General features: G+C 40.0%; 2 protein-coding genes across 3 annotated transcripts in view; one reads left to right on the top strand and one right to left on the bottom strand.

The window, feature by feature from the left end:
- tmigd1 (transmembrane and immunoglobulin domain containing 1) lies at nucleotides 1-14675 on the bottom strand. 2 transcript variants are annotated; one of them, XM_078172464.1, is made up of 7 exons: nucleotides 14525-14675; nucleotides 4314-4366; nucleotides 3114-3195; nucleotides 2672-2962; nucleotides 1068-1352; nucleotides 799-902; nucleotides 1-707 (listed from the first exon to the last, which is right to left on the bottom strand). In XM_078172464.1, the coding sequence occupies exons 3-7, from the start codon at nucleotides 3172-3174 to the stop codon at nucleotides 690-692; spliced, it is 759 nt and encodes a 252-aa protein (XP_078028590.1). In that variant the 5' UTR covers nucleotides 3175-3195; nucleotides 4314-4366; nucleotides 14525-14675; the 3' UTR covers nucleotides 1-689. The 2 variants fall into 2 exon arrangements, with proteins under 2 accessions (XP_078028590.1, XP_033493853.1); XM_033637962.2 differs by lacking the exon at nucleotides 14525-14675 and having other exon boundaries at nucleotides 4314-4417.
- The window catches only part of slc47a1 (solute carrier family 47 member 1), a 20817-nt gene continuing 14184 nt past the window's right edge, over nucleotides 12779-19411 (top strand). The window contains exons 1-5 of the mRNA XM_033648979.2: nucleotides 12779-12894; nucleotides 13148-13510; nucleotides 13850-13951; nucleotides 19002-19070; nucleotides 19177-19325. Coding sequence (XP_033504870.1) covers nucleotides 13295-13510; nucleotides 13850-13951; nucleotides 19002-19070; nucleotides 19177-19325 — 536 coding nt within the window. The 5' untranslated portion in view covers nucleotides 12779-12894; nucleotides 13148-13294. The remainder of the gene's footprint in view (nucleotides 12895-13147; nucleotides 13511-13849; nucleotides 13952-19001; nucleotides 19071-19176; nucleotides 19326-19411) is intronic.

Consider the following 19411-nt stretch of genomic DNA (forward strand, 5'->3'; position numbering starts at 1 on the left):
TTGAGGAACATAAGCACTTTAATTGTAAGATACTGACAAGAAACAGGCAGTGCTGAGTCACTCTATGAAACGTAACAAGTTCAAGGATGATCTTTACAGATTGTCCTGCCATAATCAACAGATAATACAGTGGATGGCATGCTACATTTCGTCAGATTTTAAAGGACATTTGGGGAAAAATGTTTCTTTGCTTTGTTGCTGAGAATTAGATGAGAAGACTCGCTAGGAACAATAGAAATAGCAACCCTAGATCAGTCAAAGGGTGAAAGAAATCCACCCATCAGCACCTCTAAAGCTCACTTTTTATTATGTTATATCTTTTTTGTTTAATCCGTACAAAAACCTGCCCAGTGAGGTATTACTGTGGAATAACCTTTAGACAATACCTGGCTGGTGCTAGCAGTTTCCCATTGATTCCAGTATTTGTGCTAAGCTAAGCAGTCCCGCTGGTGGCTGTACTGTGGCTCCATATTTAACAGACATATAGAGCAGTGGTATTGGTCTTCAGACTCTCAGTGTGAAAGCAAATAAGCTATTTTAGAGATCTAAACTATTTAGCAAAATGTCGACATAAAAAAACAACAACAGGCAAACATGATCAGATTGGTAAATGGGTAATCACGGTCTCATGCACACAAAACAGAGTCTCCAAATGTCTTCATGGCATTTGTTGAAGTAGAGAAGACCAGTTATTTCGAGCACAAGCACTGTAAAAAGACAAACAAAGCATTAGCAGGTTCAGTTTGTAGCGAGTCTAGGTCAGTCTTTGTGTTGTATGACGTGTGTTTTGTGTGTTACCTTTGCGATTTTGTTCCACCGTGAAATGACAGCAAGAATTGCAGTAAGACCCACCACCACCAACCCTGCTATCATGGGGAACAGTGGGAACTTCACGGTCTTTGCTACAGATGAGGAGGAAGAAAATGATCATCCCACTTTTTCTATGTCTTCATCTTCATATCACTGACACACTTGTTATCTTGAATGTGCCGATTACACAAGAGCAATACCATATTAAATAATCAACAGTGAGATGTGGCCTAAGCAGGATTGAGGTGTGAACTGACCTATCACCGTGACATGAAATAACTTGTGCCCTACATAGCCGGGAGCCTCTGCTGTGCACTTATATGTGCCTTCATGCAAGCTTCTCTCCACGCTGTTGGTGGTTAGCCGGCTTGTATAGCCGTCATTGGTCAGCGAAAAGCCACCTGCAAATAGATCCACGTTGCTTCCATTTAGTGTCCAAGACGCGGATGAGACAGATGGATTGGCCTTGATGTCACACTGCAGGACCATCACAGCTTCTTCTTCTACTGTGACTTCCTCTGACCCAGAGAGCTGTGGGTGATCTGAGGAGGAACGTCACAGACAAAATGTTTTAATGGCATGTTAACCTATTAGCCAGCAGTTTCAGTTATATGTCCACATGGAAGACAATGTCAGTCTTTTGGTTGGTCCACCACTTTGGTCCAGACTGAAACACCTTATAAACTATTAGATTACCAAAAAAAAATCTACAGAAAGTCATGGTTTCCAGAAGATGTATTCTAATAACTTTTCCCCCCAGTCAATCAATACCTTCATTAACATTACACAGCTGTGCAACAAAATTAGGTGTCTCTGGTGGTACAGAAGTTTCAACACATGCATCCAAACACATGCAGCATTTTAGATAATGTAGGTATTTAGACTCTGTTTTTTACTTCCTCAATTTGTTATTGTCGCTGTTGAGCCTGCAGCCACACGACTGGTTCTGTGATGCTGTACAAACATCAAAATGCTCACAATGACAATGCTAACATAAGTGGGTAACGCACCGTACCTTTCCCACTTATGTTAGCATTGTCATCATCGTTGTTGAGCGTGTTAGCATGCACACTAGAACAAAACACAATGTGCAGCTGATGGAAACTAGTTTTGCAGATATTTGGTCATAAACCAAAATTGGACAAACCCTGATGTGATGGTAGCACCCGAGGAAAAGTCAAAGGATCACTAATGTTAGTGTGATTCATCCTCTGAGGACTATGAATATCCGTACAAACTTTTCAAGCCAGTCCGTCCAGTAGTTGTTGAGATATAATTATAGATATAGATAATGGTCCATCAAATCAAATCTAGTGTGTGTGCATGTGTGTGTGAGTGTCTGTGATCCCTTGTGTTGTGGATATGATCCTGCAGTGGTCAGTGATTATGTGATGGCACCATCAGTGCTCAGGTCAGAGGTTAAACTCCCAGCGGAGCAATCCATTCTAACAATAATGGAAGATTTGTGACTGATCAGACACTGTGATTACATGAGCTGCAGTGCTCAGACCTTATCATATCATCCTATTTATATTTTAGTGGAATGAAGAGGACTCATTGTGCTATTATGCATTCATCACTGTGCTGCAAATCTAACAATTGACAGAATTATATATTACTTTGGACCAACCAAAGTGGTGGGACACACACATGAGACAGACTGAAAAGTCTGTTTGTTAGTTACTTAGGTTTTTGTCCAAGATTTGGGGGGAAACATATGAAATGGGGAGTTTGTGTGTCCTCTACCATTAAATAAAACACCTAATTTCCTGCATTTTGGTGATTTTTTTTATGCACCATTTAGTGGAAATATATGTTCTAAATATTAACACATTACCAACATTTATATGAAGGGACTTACATATGACATTCAGGGTAACTGAGGCCATAGAAGAGTCATTTTTCTTCAGGTGGCAGGTGAAAGTGGCACCATTGTCTTCAAGGATGACTGGTGTAACACACACGCTGCTACGACCCCTCTTATTTTCTTCCTGCAGAGCGACGGCAGCGCCATTCCTCAGCCACACCAACTCTTCGTCGGCTTGAGTCTCATGGTCGCCATCAGTCTGACAAACCAGAGACACAGTCATATCCAGCTCTGTCTGTACAACACCATCACTGTTGACTCCTGGGACAGACTGGATGTTGACACCTTAGGATAGGAAAGGGGGAGAAAGTTGAGTGAAGCAATGAAAGCTTAGACTGCACAAAAGTGGCAAGAAATCTTTTAATGGAATGATTTAACTGAAGAGGAAAGTCAGTTCAATTCTTGGGAGCCAGATTTACAAACAAGACATGTTTACCTAATGTCTGGGTCACACAGTACAGGAGCAAATGGAAAAGAAGGGGTCTGAACATCTTCATTTTATTCTTCTTTGGATAAACCTGAAGGGGATCATTCATACATAGTTAATTTCAAATTCCAACAGAATTTAAATTCACCAAAACTTAAGAACTTTCAAAATAATAAACAAGATAAAATAAAATAAAATAAAATTAAATTAAATTAAATTAAATTATGTAGCTCCAGACGTGCATCAGTAACAGACTCTTGATTTGACTTTACATTGCCCTTTGTTTCCTTTCTTATTGCCTTCTGTGTTTTATGTGAAGCACTTTTAATTGCCTTGTGTTAAAGGTGCTATACAAATAAACTTGCCTTGCCTGATATTCTCAGTTGTGTTCCTCAACCATAATCATTTGTGTTTTTACCCTCAGTGTAATTTTCCATTTTCCCTCCTCTCATTCAGTCAATCAACGTATCTTTGCGAGCAACACCTTTCTCCTGTGCCCCTCTGGTAGGCCTTAAACCACTCATTTTTTGAGCAGGTTTAGAGAATACTTGATCCAAATATTCAAACTTAGCACACATGTGATCTGTCATGAGTATAATCGATTGTTCTGAAAGAGTGCAAAGTTGCAAAAATGAGTGCAAGACAATTTTTGTAAAACATAAAAAACTCATCTTGTAGATCTTCCTCATGAGATAATTTACATGCTTTTAAATATAACACTCAGGCAATTAGGTACAGCTCTACACATTAAGTGTAAAAGTCAGATCCCAGAATATCTGTAATTTATCACGACGTAAGATCTTAATGCATTAACAAAAGTGTGACTAGAATATTGTGTCCAAGACAGGCGGCCCATGGTGTTACATTATGTTCTCTCTAGTGTTTGTTTTACTAAATTTAGACAAACCTGCCTGTTAGAGCTGCTGTAAAAAAATCATCCCTTTGGATGAAAGCATTAAATTAATGCACTCCACTTTTCTTGAAAGGGACAGTTTGTACTTGCTGGCACTTATTACTTGATATCAAAGTCATATGTAATTGCAGTTTGCTTAAACGACTTAGAGTTACTACTTTTTCTTTGGAAGCACAGTAGTGATGCTCTCTGGGTTTATACCCACAAAATAAACTATTCTCATGGAATACACTGAGAAATGTGGATATAATCACCCACAGCATGCTCATGTACTAATACACAGAAGAGGTTCTTACCTGACCAGGATTATTTCTTCTTATTCCTTGTCTGTGCTTCTTTATGATGTTCCCTGTGTGTGAATATGAGAGATGTGGAGGACAGTTCAGATCTTCAGCAGCTCTTATATATGCTCCATGTGCACATGAGGACACTTTTACAACTTCCTTCACGGTTTCTTAATGACTTTCTCATCATTCCACTTTCCCATTCCTGCCAACCCCCCCCCCCCCTGATTTTTTTCTGGTTTCTTTTTTATTGTTGTATACTTTAAATGTGCAAACACAAGGGCATTTTTATTGGCTGCAGTCATTAAGATGACACTAAAACTTCGTGGGTGTGGATATAAAGATTCAAACACACATTTTACAGGTTCTTTTCATGTTTGGTTTTTATAGTTAAATGTTCTTAAAGCCCATAACACATTAATAATGCAGTTTGCTAATTTATTTGACCTTATTTTATTGTGTTTTTGATTTCATTGTATTAAATTTACACTATCTGTATTTCCTATGTCCTGACGTGAGAAGAGTGTTAAAGCTATTGTGAGGTTCCCTAATAAAAAGTTACGACTGTGACACTTGCGTTTGTTGGGTTCTTTCCTTGTGCACTCCTCCCTTTCTTCAAGTTCATGTCAAATGATTGACAGTAAGCAGAGGCCAGTATAATGAGTGTATTGATATAAAAATGAGTCATAAATATTTTTTTGTCATGATATCAAAGCTGCTAAATACCCAGAGTACATGTACTCTTACATTTGCACTTTAAACAGCAGCAAGCATTTCTGTCTCCTCTGACAAATTATTTGCTGCACAGAATGTGATGCATGTTATCACTGGTGGAAAGTAACTAAATACACGTACTCAATAACAGTACTGTAAGTTCAGTTTTGAGGTACTTGCAAAATAATGTGTCGAACATCCTTTACTTCAGTAAAAGTAGAAATACATTGCGGAAAAATACTCCATTACAAGTCAAAGTCCTGAATTCAAAATATTATACTGTGAAAGTTTTTATCAATGACATATAGATGCAGGAGCATCTTAATGTTGTACTTTGTCAGTGTAAAACAAATTTTAGACACCTTGTATGCTATTGGGTAGAAGTATAAGCACACCATGTTTATATTCTTCTGTAAAAAGTAACTCGCAACTAAAAGACTCAAATAAATCTAGCGCAGTAAATTGTACGATATTTTCCTCTGTCATGTCATGGATGTGAACATAAAGCAATTTACAATGGATATATTTAAGTAAAATAAAAAAAATGTACACAAGTTTTACACATTAAGTAGGCCTGATTGAAAATTAGTTGTATGCATGCTAGAGGAGGACACAATGTACAGCTGATGGAGATGTCATAAACCAACACTGGACAAATCATGACCTGGTGATGGCACTAGAGGAGAAGTCAGGGGATCACCAAAGTCTGTGATTCATCCTTTGGGGACCATGAATATCTGAATACAATTTCACAGCAGTCCATACAATAGTTGCTGAGATATTTCAGGCTGACAAAACAGAGACAGAGCCCTCGGCCTGACTGAAAGCCTCACTGTGAGCAGCTACTGCAATAAAATGCTGATTTCATGTTGCAATTGCAGTATGCATCAGTAGTGTAATAATTAATAAGTTATAAAACAATATACAACTGAAAGGGGCCATTATCCCGCATGATCAGTACTTTGAGTTCTACTGAGCCTATTTCATGTATATAAATGACGTCAATTTCAATTCAATCAATTCAATTCAATTTCAATTTTATTTATAAAGCCCAATATCACAAATCACAATTTGCCTCACAGGGCTTTACAGCATACGACATCCCTCTGTCCTTAAGACCCTCACAGCGGATAAGGAAAAACTCCCCCAAAAAAAACCCTTTAACGGGGAAAAAAAAACGGTAGAAACCTCAGGAAGAGCAACTGAGGAGGGATCCCTCTTCCAGGACGGACAGACGTGCAATAGATGTCGTACAGAACAGATCAGCATAATAAATTAACAGTAATCCATATGACACAATGAGACAGAGAGAGAGAGAGAGAGAGAGAGAGATGCAGGTAATGACAGTAGCTTACAACAACATTAATGAAAGTAATAATATTATAGTTATAGTTCTGGCTACTGTGGTACAATATGTTGAAAGTATGTATTAATATCTGACAGTATACTTGTGTGACAATAGTCATATGTGTATAATAACAGTAGAAGTATGACTAATGACTAATGATGGCAGCAGCAGCAGGAGGCATCTGGCAGGACCACGGCAGCAGCACAACCACACACGTCACACTGTCCAGGCACCGCTGCGGTATGAGTTATTCTGAGAGACAGTGGAGCACAAAGGCTCCGGAGAAGAAGCCGAGTTAGTGACATCCAGAATGGCCGAGTTAGCAAGATGCAGTAATAGGATGAGAGTGAGAGAGAGAGAGAGGGAGAGAGAGAGGGAGCCCGGTGTATTATAGGGGGTCCTCCGGCAGACTAGGCCTAAGTCAGCCTAACTAGGGGCTGGTACAGGGCAAGCCTGAGCCAGCCCTAACTATAAGCTTTATCAAAGAGGAAAGTCTTAAGTCTAGTCTTAAATGTGGAGACGGTGTCTGCCTCCCGGACCGTAACAGGAAGATGATTCCACAGGAGAGGAGCCTGATAGCTGAAGGCTCTGGCTCCTGATCTGCTTTTGGAGACTTTAGGGACCACGAGTAACCCTGCGTTCTCAGAGCGCAGTGTTCTGGTGGGATAATATGGCACTATGAGCTCTCTAAGATATGACGGAGCTTGACCATTTAGAGCTTTATAAGTTAACAGTAGGATTTTAAATTCAATTCTGGATTTTACAGGGAGCCAGTGCAGAGAAGCTAAAACAGGAGAAATATGATCTCGTTTCTTAGTTCCTGTTAGTACACGAGCTGCTGCATTCTGAATTAGCTGGAGAGTTTTTAAGGACTTACTAGAGCTACCTGATAATAGAGAGTTACAGTAATCCAGCCTTGAGGTAACAAAAGCGTGGACCAATTTTTCTGCATCTTTTCGGGTCAGGATAGGCCTAATTTTCGCAATATTACGCAGATGAAAAAATGCAGTCCGTGAGGTTTGCTTTAAATGAGAATTAAAAGACAAATCTTGATCAAATATTACTCTGAGGTTTCTTACGGTAGTGCTAGAGGCCAGAGCAATGCCATCTGGAGAAACTATGTCATCAGATAAAGAGTCTCTGAGTTGTTTGGGGCCAAGAACAATAACTTCAGTTTTGTCTGAATTTAACATCAGGAAATTGGTGCTCATCCAATTTTTTATGTCTTTGAGGCAGTTATGGAGTTTAGTTAATTGATTACTTTCTTCTGGCTTCATCGATAAATACAACTGTGTATCATCCGCATAACAATGGAAATTTATAGAGTGATTTCTAATGATGTTACCTAAAGGAAGCATATATAGAGTAAATAGGATTGGTCCGAGCACAGAACCTTGCGGAACTCCAAAACAAACTTTGGTACGTAAGGATGATTCATTACGAACGTCAACAAATTGAAAACGATCAGATAAATAAGATTTAAACCAGCTTAGTGCTGAACCTTTTAGGCCAATTAAGTGATCCAGTCTCTGCAGTAGAATTTGATGGTCAATTGTGTCAAACGCCGCACTAAGATCTAATAAAACAAGAACAGAGACGAGTCCTTTGTCTGAAGCAATCAGAAGGTCATTTGTAATTTTAACTAGAGCTGTCTCAGTGCTATGATGCACTCTAAATCCTGACTGAAATTCCTCAAATAAATTATTATCCTGGAGAAAATCACACAGCTGGTCTGCGACTACTTTCTCAAGGATCTTTGACATAAAGGGAAGATTAGATATTGGTCTATAGTTGGCTAACACCTCTGGATCCAGGGTGGGCTTTTTTAGGAGAGGTTTAATTACAGCTACCTTAAAAGACTGTGGTACATAGCCTGTTAATAGGGATATATTGATCATATCTAATATATGAGTGTTAACTAAAGGAAAGACCTCCTTAAGTAGCCTAGTTGGGATGGGGTCTAAGAGACACGTTGATGATTTAGATGAAGAAATCACTGCAGTCAATTCTTGAAGAGAAATTGGGGAGAAGCAATCTAAATATATATTAGATTCTACAGCTGTGTTTGAGGTTAGATAGGTAGGCCTACCATCTGAGGGCAGGAGGTCATGAATTTTGCCTCTAATAGTTAGAATTTTGTCATTAAAAAAGCTCATAAAATCATTACTGCTAAGGGCTAAAGGAATACAAGGCTCAATAGAGCTTTGACCCTCAGTCAGCCTGGCTACAGTGCTGAAAAGAAACCTGGGGTTGTTCTTGTTTTCTTCTATTAATGCTGAGTAATAGTTTGCTCTGGCATTGCGGAGGCCCCTCTTATAAGTTTTGAGACTGTCTGTCCAGATTAAACGAGATTCTTCCAGTTTGGTTAATCGCCAATTCCTTTCAAATTTTCGCGATATTTGTTTTAACCTACGGGTTTGAGAGTTATACCAAGGAGCAAACTTTCTTTGCTTTGTTAACTTCTTTTTAAGAGGAGCTACAGAGTCGAGCGTTGTTCGCAGCGAGCCTACGGCGCTATCAACAAAATGATCAATTTGGGAGAGGTTAAAGTCGGCACGGGAAACCTCTGTTACTGAAGGTATTGGTATTGAATTTAACGACAAAGTAATCTTTTCCTTAAATTTTGTGACAGCACTATCTGATAAACATCTAGTATAGTAACTGTTGCTGAGTGGCGTGTAATCGAGTAAAAAGAAATCAAAAGTAATCAGATAATGATCTGATAGCAAGGGATTCTGTGGAAAGACTTTTAGGTTATCAATTTCAATTCCATACGTCAGAACTAGATCGAGGGTATGGTTAAAACAGTGAGTGGGTTCATGTACACCCTGACTGAAGCCAATGGAGTCTATTAATGAGATAAACGCGGTAGCCAGGGAGTCATTATCAACGTCGACATGAATGTTAAAATCGCCTACAATAATAACTTTATCTGATTTAAGAACTATACTGGATAAAAACTCTGAGAATTCAGATACAAATTCAGAATACGGGCCAGGAGCACGGTACACTATAACAAATAAAAGTGGCTGCGAGGTTTTCCAGGTCGGATGTAAAACACTAAGAACGAGGCTTTCAAATGAATTATAATCTAGTTTAGGTTTAGGGCTGATTAACAGACTAGAGTTAAAAATGGCTGCAACTCCCCCTCCTCGGCCGCTGCCTCGAGGAATGTGGGTATTATTATGACTGGGAGGAGTGGACTCATTTAGACTAACATATTTATCTTGACACAGCCAGGTTTCAGTGAGACTGAGTAAATCAGTATGATTATCTGATATTAATTCGTTTACTAACACTGCTTTAGACGATAGAGACCTGATATTTAACAGTCCGCATTTAATTCTCCTGTTTTGTCTTTCTGTCACAGAAGAGGTTTTAATTTTTATGAGGTTGTTATGCACAACTCCTCTTTGTTTAATTTTAGATTTAAATAATTTAGGTGGTCGGGGGACAGACACCGTTTGTATAAAACTATGAAAACTATGGCTGGGTAACTGAACTAGAAGCTCAGAGAGGCGTTTAGGACTGCAACTCTCTGTCCTGGTCTCAACTCTGGGTTGTCAGGGATTTAAATTACTAATAAAATTTGCCAGGTTCCTAGAAATGAGAGCAGCTCCATCCAAAGTGGGGTGAATGCCGTCTCTCCTAATAAGACCAGGTTTTCCCCAGAAAGTTTGCCAATTATTAACAAAACCCACATCGTTTGCTGGACACCACCTGGAGGTCAGCACCTTTCTTCATTTATTAGTTGAAACAAAGTGTGAAGGATCACACCTCACCTCATTATTTATCAAAGAAGTGTATAGATTTAAGTTCTCCCACCACTTCCCTCTGAATAAATCAACAAAAAGGCCCCTTTTACTCATATTTATTTTAATCAATGTCAAGATTATTGATTATGAAAACTATCATGGGCATATTATTATGATTTTGCCCTGCAAAGCCAGGTCAATATTATTAAACTATCACGTTATAAAAATGTATACTTTTGAGGAAATATAACTAGAAAATATAAAATATTCCGCAGTGACCGGACACTGTTTGAATTTTTTTTTTTAACCGGTCGCTGGGGGCGGCGGAAATAAGTTGCGACCACAAAGTTGACAGTTAATGCGCACTGACACTGACCTGCAGCCTGCACGTATAGGACAGGACAAGGTTAAGTTCATACGGCGTATCTGACATTATCATTCATCTGGAGTCGTGTGTCCACCTGCTGAATGTAAGTGCAATATTCACTCTCTTTAAAACTCTGTTTGCTATATATATAATATAATATGTCACTGGTAGATACCGGGGAAAGCCAAAATGCACAGGTCTACATTTGCATGGTCATTTTGTGAAGAACGCAAATTACATTAATAGCCTAATTCAATTACCTGTATGATCATGCTGACAAATCAGCATCGGAGCTCTTGAAATGTTTCACCACAGAAACAGCTACTGTAACACACAGTCAGATAAGTTCTGATATCTGTGGTGTTTTCAAGCCATATGGACATTTTTACTTACTTTAGCTATGTGCACCTTTACAGCAGACCTCCTTCCTCCCCCACTAGGGAGAGGCATTGACCAGCGGGACAAGGTGTGTTCAGCTGCAGGTAAGTAGGCCTGTGAAATGTAAGTCAGACCAATATTCTTTCTTTCTTTCTTTCTTTCTTTCTTTTTCGTTCTTTCTTTCTTTTCTCCATGCGGCGATAGTCGTTATTTTTTCGAGTTGTCTGTCCGTCCCATTCTCATGGAACGCCACATCCCAGGAACGCATGGCCTCGAGGGAATTTCTTCAAATTTTGCACAAACTTAAAAATGATTGTGAACTGATTAGATTTTGGTGGTCAAAGGTCAAGGCCACTCCGTCCTCACAAAACAGTGATTATTTATATCCAAAAGGTCAAAGGTCGACTTCACTGTGACATCATAAGATCCTACAAAAACACTTTCCTGGCCCATAATTATTTAAAACTTTGTGTTTCATCCGGATGGGTGTGGTTTTGCAGGATGCAGCAGTGCATGCTTCAGTGAGCTGGACATTCTACTTTATATCAGTGGTTCCCAACTGGTGGGTCGGGGTTCAAAATTGGGTTGCGGGTCCACAAGTGATTTGCAAATGTGTCAAGTTTGAAACACTTTATTAACTTTATTCTAAAGTACAGTGAATTTCCAACAGCTTTAATTTGAAGTTTCCTATTGAGCAATTTGAGACAGCTACTTAACAGAGACAGCAAACTAACTGGATGACATGGCCGAACGCAAGTATGACTCTGAATATATCAAACTGAGTGGGCCTTGAACTGATCCCTAAGAAGAATTCTGGACCCCATAGCTGGACTGTTGGGAACCTGCATGCACCTTTGTAGTACAAGAGCGCAAACCAAAAAAACCTGAATTATGTTGGTGTGATGAAAACGAGAAGTTGGACACGAGTTTTATTTGGGGAGTTTTCCTTATCCACTGTGAGAGTCAAAGGACAGAGGGATGTCATAAGCTATAAAGCCCTCTGAGGCAAACTGGCAATTGTGATATTGAGCTGTATACATTAAATTGATTGATTGATTTTATTTCTAAAGCTTGGAAAATTAGGCAAACCAGACTGAATAATACACACATACAATAGGAGATTAGCTTATTTGCCTGTCAAGTATTAAGGCATACAGGATATAGCCCATGTTTTCCTATAATTTGTATATTTTGTCTCATGCACATGGACACTGGTTGTCTGCCTTGTAAGCTGGTTTGGACTGGGCAATGATGCAAGATGGTACACTGATATTGAAATACAGACCCCCCACATTTATTCTATTTAAATGTCAATATATTTTCACACTAGTTAGCTGTATCCGTCATAACATTAGGATGGTCAATTTGAGAATTCATGAGATCTCATCTCTCTGATTGTCATGTGTGAAAAAGAGTGCGCTCTTTATGTGATGTTGCACAACTGACTCACTTGTAACCTATATACTCATATAGACACATGCAGGTATCTCTTGTTTCTCACCTTACAGACACACACTCTCACACACACCTGGAACCTCTTCAGCTGTAATGCGTAAGCTGATAGCTGTGCTTGTGACCTCCTTTGGTCATAATGATACATATCAACTGTGAACCTCCCCAAACTGTGTCTGAGAAGCTAAAGATAAACATCTGTGACTGAACCCATACCGTTGCTCAGTCACAGTCAGTTATTAACATTATAGGTTGAAGATACCTGTAGGTGCTGGTGAATGAATGTTAAAGTTACAGAGCTCCGTCAGGATGATGAACGCGGATCTGTGTGCACATGCGCCTATGTTTGTTTATGTGACAAGTAGGCCGACCCAAGAGATAAAGTCAGTGGTCAAAGTACAACCAGAGGCAGATAAGATCAGCAATACGCACACACACACACACACACACACACACACAAACATAAATAGCATGGTTGCCCCATGAGCAATTAATTAAAGCCTGCTGAGTTTATGCCATCAGAGCTCTTTGTGTACAACGTGCAAACAGACATTCTTCATCAGATTACTACTGAGCCCGGTAAGACCACACACACACACACACACACACACACCAAAACATGTTAATGAAACACTACAGATACTCAGACACACAGTATTCCCTCCCTCAACCAAGAGGCATTCATCAGCTCTGCGTTGACCCTTGTATTCACAAATAAAGACTTTTGTTCTTTTCCACTCCCTCTGTCACTCCCCTTGTTTTCTTTTCCTTTATTCATTCTCTCATCTGCCTCCTCCTCTTAACGCATATTATTCAATCAATAACTCTGAAGAAGTGCATGGGTTGTATTTCTAAACCCTGATAGAGTGACTGCCCCTCTTACCCTTGCTCTCTCTTTCCCCACTCCCTCCCTCCCTCCCTCCCTCCCTCCCTTGTCCCTTTAGCTTTTCTCCCCTCTCTCTTCTTTTTCTGTGTTTGAATGGAGAAGCTGGGTTCCCCGGAACCTGCACACCCTGTGCCGGGTGCAGGGCCTGTTGCTGGGGTTTCTGTTGCCAAGACGGCAGGGGCTGAGGGAGACGAGGCAGCGGCGGCGGTGATCAACTCCAAACTGTTTCGGTGTGCGTGTGTGGGACGTTGGCTACCACTGGCCTACAGAGAAGAACTCTACCACATCTTACGGCTCACAGGCCCACTGGTGAGTAGGGGAAAGTTGAAGTGTTGGTGGGGGGGGGGTTGGTATGTTATTCACAAAGTGCCATGACTGTTAAACATTCGGTTCCTGTGTGTATTAGTTGCATGGAAACGGTTTAATGTGCACTCTTACAGAGTACAATCTAAGTGCAATCAATTACAAGCTCTGAAATTTATATGCACAGTATGCAAATGAAATAAAATGGTGCCTACTGTGTATCTTAGTGCTGAGTACAGATTAGCTCTGCGTTCAGTTAACAGCAATCGTTTGCTGCACTAGTTTTACCTGATCAATGATGGGCTGTTTGGAAATGAGTCAAAGTCTTTCTGTTTGTTTCTACAGCTGCTGTCTCGGATTCTGAACTTCCTCATGCCGTTTGTTATCACCATATTCTGTGGTCACATTGGCAATGCAGAACTGGCTGGATACGCACTGGCCTCAGCGGTAATATTTTTACTCCTTTGTGGACTAATTGATTTCACCTGCTGCAAGCAAAGTAGTTCATCTACTACCACTACTTGTTCTACTTACTGTACAACTTCTGCTGCTCCTCCTTCTGCTGTACTACTTCTACCTACTCCTTGGAGTATTAGAAATCTTTGTGTATGATGATGCCCATTGTACCTTTAAACACCAATCTGCTATACTCTGGTATCATATTTCAAAAGGGAACAGAAAAGCAAGCAAATTTAGGTCAGCACCTGCCATGTCATATGGGGTACACACAAAGAAAACAGTGCTGAAATGGTAAAGAGCCGTTGTGCAATCACCTGCACAAACAGACAGAATTTAGACACAAATCTATGCAGACTACCGAACACCAAAGAGACGAAAAACAATGTAAAATCAACACACATTATTTACTGAATCACACATGCAATGCAATTAAAATATTTTTTAAAAACCTGTCAATAGACAACCAGCATAGTGGTGTAACGTTGCCTCCCCAGTTTTAAGCTACATGCAGTATATAGACAGATGGGAGGCAGAAATCTAGTTTACCCCGAGTCAACTTACAAGAAGGTGTGCAGTTGTGTTGCTCTCAGGAACGCTTGTCACCATTTTGCTGTTGCTGTGCAGGAAGATTTCACTGTCATCCTAAGCTCTGATTTGTCGACTATTTGTCCAACTGACAAAAACAGTCGAATCGCTAAACAAATCTGAGGCGTGGGAGGCACTTCCGAGGGCCAGGCTGGTTTGGTCTAACACGTCATACCAAAATCTCCCACAGGTGTTCAGCTGGACTGAGGTGTGGTTATTCTAAAAGGGGACCTACTACACTTTTTCTTATCCCTGTGAGCAAAAACCTCAGGCTTCAGACCGTTCTGAATACTCTGTTATCGATGATTTTTCTACTTAAGAGACAAGCTGACTTCAGCTTGTGATAGATTTCTTTATATGGTCATCTCCTCTAGGAAAGCAACTGCAAGTGTTTACACTAGTTGCCTACACTGCTACATGTAGCTACATGCTAACGTCAGGGAAACATGTAATCCTGGCTGCCGATTTTAATACTTCTGATCATATTCCTGCTGGTTGTAAAGGTGATTTTTCCAGGCTGTTCTCACTCCAATCTCGTCATATCAGTCAGTCAGTCAAACAAACTCTGGACTTTCACCCTGAAGCCCACTGTTTGTTTCCTATATAGAACCAAAAGTCAATGGGGTTACTTCAGTAACATTCGCCCCTTTTCCACCAACATTTCCAGGAACTTTTATTACCAGGAATTTATTTACCTGGGTAAAAGAATTCCTGGTAATCTGTGTGGTTTGCGTTTCCACCGCACCTCAAAGTTCCGGAAAATGTATTCAGATTAGCATGATGATGTAGATGATTCGGTGTGTGCCTTATATTTAGCTTCGCCAGCTTGTTGGCTGGTAACATGGTAACATTAGTTCTGGTAGAGAGAGTTGGGGCTGTTTGTCTCAGCCAGCAGCTAGTTTTAAAAGTATTTTAATATAAGTGTCAAACTAAGTTAGTCTACATACAGACAGCTGTCATTTGAGCTTATTAGTAACAATTTGCGTGCAGTGTAAAACATAACGTTAGTGTGGGTGGATGAGAGACGGTGGACGGAGCATATTGAATATTGCTGTCTACATGTTTACCTGTTCATGCTTTCTGAACACATGTATTGATAAGGTTAGGTTGATAAGGTTTAATGGCACTTACAGTAACAAGTGTAGCTGCCGTCAACTCGAGTCATTTTTGAGTAATCTTCACTTTGTTTCCACCGTGGCCACTCACTGGTTACCATGTTGTGTAGATGTGTGTGTGGATGTGGAGGAGTTCAGTGCCGGCATAAAAGAACCGGTACTGTTAGCGCTGATCAATACTACGGTCTTTAATAATTTAGCTCCGGGGCTAATTTAGTACCCGGTTTCGGTACCCATCCTTAATCAAAACACAAACAAAGTGAAGCTTGTAGAAATGCCAGGTAAATGAGAAAAGTTTCTGCAGTGGAAAAGGGGCTAATGTAGTGTGCTATAATATACAGTATGTAGCATACTATGACACACATCACATGACGTTACATGACATTAATAACAGCTGTGCTTATTTCAAGCCAAACCATGATGTTTTTTCCCAAAACCTAACCACATGCTTTTGTTGCTTAAACTTAATGAAATAAACCTAAGAAATTAAATGTTTTACCAATGTTGTAAGTTTATTTTCAAAAAGACTGCATGCATATAATAAGCAAAAATTGTACATTTCCTGTGAAAACTAAAATGTATTTACAAAGGGCACAATGCATGTGAAAAGCATCAACTGACACGCTGTCCCTGAACATCCAAAATTGATGCAGGAGGGTACCTAGTGCATTATATTTTGACGTGTAGGTCCACTGACACAGCAGCAGCATTTAATGAGTGAGAGAATGTATGAGAATGTGTTGGATTTTTCAGGGTAGAGATTGACACTATACTCTGTTTCTGTTATTCCCTGACTGCAATAACTGTTTTGGGAGGGGGGGCTCAAAAAGATAGGTGCTAAAATGGAGCATCTCAGACAGAGGGTGAACACAGGTGTTCAGAAGGAAAATAAAGTGTATTTGGACATTAAAGTATGTAAACAAGTTCTAGTAGAAACCCAAAATAAAACTATAAACCTGAAAATGAGCATAGTGTCCCCTTTAAGGTAAATGAGTCAGAAGATATTCTGGTAACCAATTAATTAACACCTCATGCCTTGTGGGCTTCCACTGACGCAAACTTTATTTGTTTGTATTCCTCCCAGTATCAGAACTTTACAAAGTCATGGCAGCCACCTATTGGTTTGCATGGTGTCAACGCATGACCAAATTCTTGGCTAACTTGTTTGCAAACAGTTGCCATCTTACACATCCTCTAAAAAACAGCAACTTGGAGATCTGTTGAATAACAGCAGGTACGTGTAGAGCAACAAGACTTAACTAATTTAGTCACACACAACCGATGCACGTAGACAACATCAGCCTCAGTTTGGTCAGCCATCTTGGTCTGCCAAAATATCTGGCTCTCTTTGGCTTGCTAAATGTCGAACTCTTTTCACCACACAGTCGTCTACTTTGGCTGTCTGCCATTTGGCGCTGGAAAAATAGGAAAAAGTTGTCTTGTGAGGGCATTGTTTGTTGGGAGTACCCATGGTTCATCAGAATCGTGACAACAGTTGGCACTGAACTATACAGACCTGCAAACAAAAGCTGAAATTGGCCGACACTCGCAACGAGTTGCGGGCTGGGTTGTTGATTCTCAGTGGGACTGGATGTATCAACTCTTTCACATTACAGTCGAAAATTATATTCAGTGGACAAACAGTAGGTCTTTGTGAAAAATGGCCAGCTCTCTGGAGTCAGCCATGAAATCCTAAAAAGACATTTTTGTTGTTAAGTAGATAGAATCTCAGGGGTGAAACACAAACTGCTCTGTACCTTGAGACCACACAGACAATAAACATTTTGTATTAACTATATTGTCCTGAGCTGAAGTGCCCTACATGCATTGTGTGGGCAGGATCAGTCTCATGGCTTCATTTTTCTCTGGCACAAGAGTAAAGCTCTCTATCTTGATTTTTATCTTGATTTTTGAGAGACTGCAGGAAAAGGCTTCTTCCTAAATGTCCTGGTGCAGAGCATCCATGTCCACTTGTGAGATCACACACAAAAAAGTGATACTGACGTCAATAAGCCAGTTGAAAGGCTGGTTAGATTTTAGGGAAAAAAAAAAAAAATTAAAATTACAAAAATAAAAATTACACTTAGAGTCATTCTACTAGGGTTTCACAAACCTAAAACTTCCTCCTGCTTGGATACAGTCTCTATAGACGAATTCTTCCAATACTAACCAGTTGCCAAAAGAAATGTTAGCATTATGTGTTCCTGCTAACCAAGGATACATTACATTTGCATATTATGGAGCATGTTATATCACATATATGTTGAAACTTTATGTTTAAATAAAGCTGTGGTTAACGTGTGGATAGGTTTCGGCCCAAAAAACACTTGGTTATGATTACAAAAAGATCCTGTTTGGCTTAAAAGACCTGGTTTGGGAGGTAAAGTAAAGCAGTGATATGGCTGTATAAAACAGCTGCTCTTTGTGCAAGTTTATTTGCAGGAATTGCAGGGGTGTCTTGGCAAAAAACAACCACTTTCAGTGCCTAAAAAGCAGCTGGAAAAACAGCAACAGATCGCTGCTAATCCACCGTGTTTGGTTATTAAAAAGCTGCTGGAAACACAGCAATGACTCACTAAAGAACAACTGGTTTTACCGATTGTTGATCTCGTACAGTGGTCTGCAGCTTGCCAGGCATCTTGCCATCCTCTCCACCTACAGATGATAAAGTACAGCTCATATACTATGTCACTTTAGAGAGGGGTGTTCTCAGGTGGTGGGCATGTGTACAGAACCATATATGGAGTCTGCTCAGTGCACGATCACCCTGCTGCTGATTGGATTCAGTGCAGCTGCAGCCGAGTACAATTCAACAAACGATGAAGCCATGGGCGAACCACGTTGTTTGTAACTTTTCAAATGAAGACTAAATTAAAAGGAGAAGCAATCCAGCCATCTTGTGTGCTGTGTGTCTGCTTAGTCACTTTAGCGATATTGATACAATACGTATGAAAAGTGCAAATGTAATGTATTTGTGGTTTGCAGATGCCCATGTTTTCTTCTGGTGAATGGGCTGTCCAATAAGCCTACTTTGCTTGACACACTGCCGGCTTTGCTGCTTTCTCCTTTAGAAGCATTTTGTCTACACACATTTTTAAATTGACTTTCTCTGCTCTATAAAGACCTGTTGCTCAGTCACAGGCGTTTCCAACCTTGCTGCACCTGGCTTTTCTACCAGATAGTTTCCAGGGACTATGGAGATGACATTGATGTACATATTACTCATTATTATGTACATAAACAAAAAGGACAATGCATAAAAAACACTTGAACAGTAGCAAGTCTAACTTTCAGTTTTTGCTCTCTGATTTTCTTGTTTTTTATTTTCCACCTCTCAGACCATTAATGTGACAACAACATCAACAGGCTATGGCCTCTCATTGGCTTGTGACACACTCATTTCTCAGGTGAGCAATCGGCATTATTATAATTCCTTTACTGTTATAGTGTTATCTCCAAAAAAGTCTAAATTTTGAGCCTATGTAATCAGATTCAGCTCTGTCTCATTTGCAGACGTTCGGCAGTAAGAACTTGAAACGAGTGGGAGTCATTCTGCAAAGGAGCACTTTGATCCTGGTGCTGTTCTGCCTGCCCTGCTGGGGCCTTCTCATCAACTCTTACAACTTGCTGCTCCTCTTGCACCAAGACGATGAGGTGGCGAGGTAAAGTCACACTTTCATTAATACCTTATATACTGTACTGTATGTGTCACTGTGTGCAAAATACAGATGTAGGCACACTGTTAGTT

Source organism: Epinephelus lanceolatus, chromosome 11 (assembly GCF_041903045.1).
Source record: "Epinephelus lanceolatus isolate andai-2023 chromosome 11, ASM4190304v1, whole genome shotgun sequence".
Classification (NCBI taxonomy): domain Eukaryota; kingdom Metazoa; phylum Chordata; class Actinopteri; order Perciformes; family Serranidae; genus Epinephelus; species Epinephelus lanceolatus.

What these genes read in the sequence shown, in the direction of transcription:
- tmigd1 (XM_078172464.1), bottom strand. Translation starts at nt 3,174, where the DNA reads ATGAAGATGTTCAGACCCCTTCTTTTCCATTTGCTCCTGTACTGTGTG. An exon ending in CTGTGTGACCCAGACATTAG is followed by an intron (nt 2,963 to 3,113) that starts GTAAACATGTCT and finishes TCCTATCCTAAG; the next exon opens with GTGTCAACATCCAGTCTGTC. An exon ending in ATTTCATGTCACGGTGATAG is followed by an intron (nt 903 to 1,067) that starts GTCAGTTCACAC and finishes CCTCATCTGTAG; the next exon opens with CAAAGACCGTGAAGTTCCCA.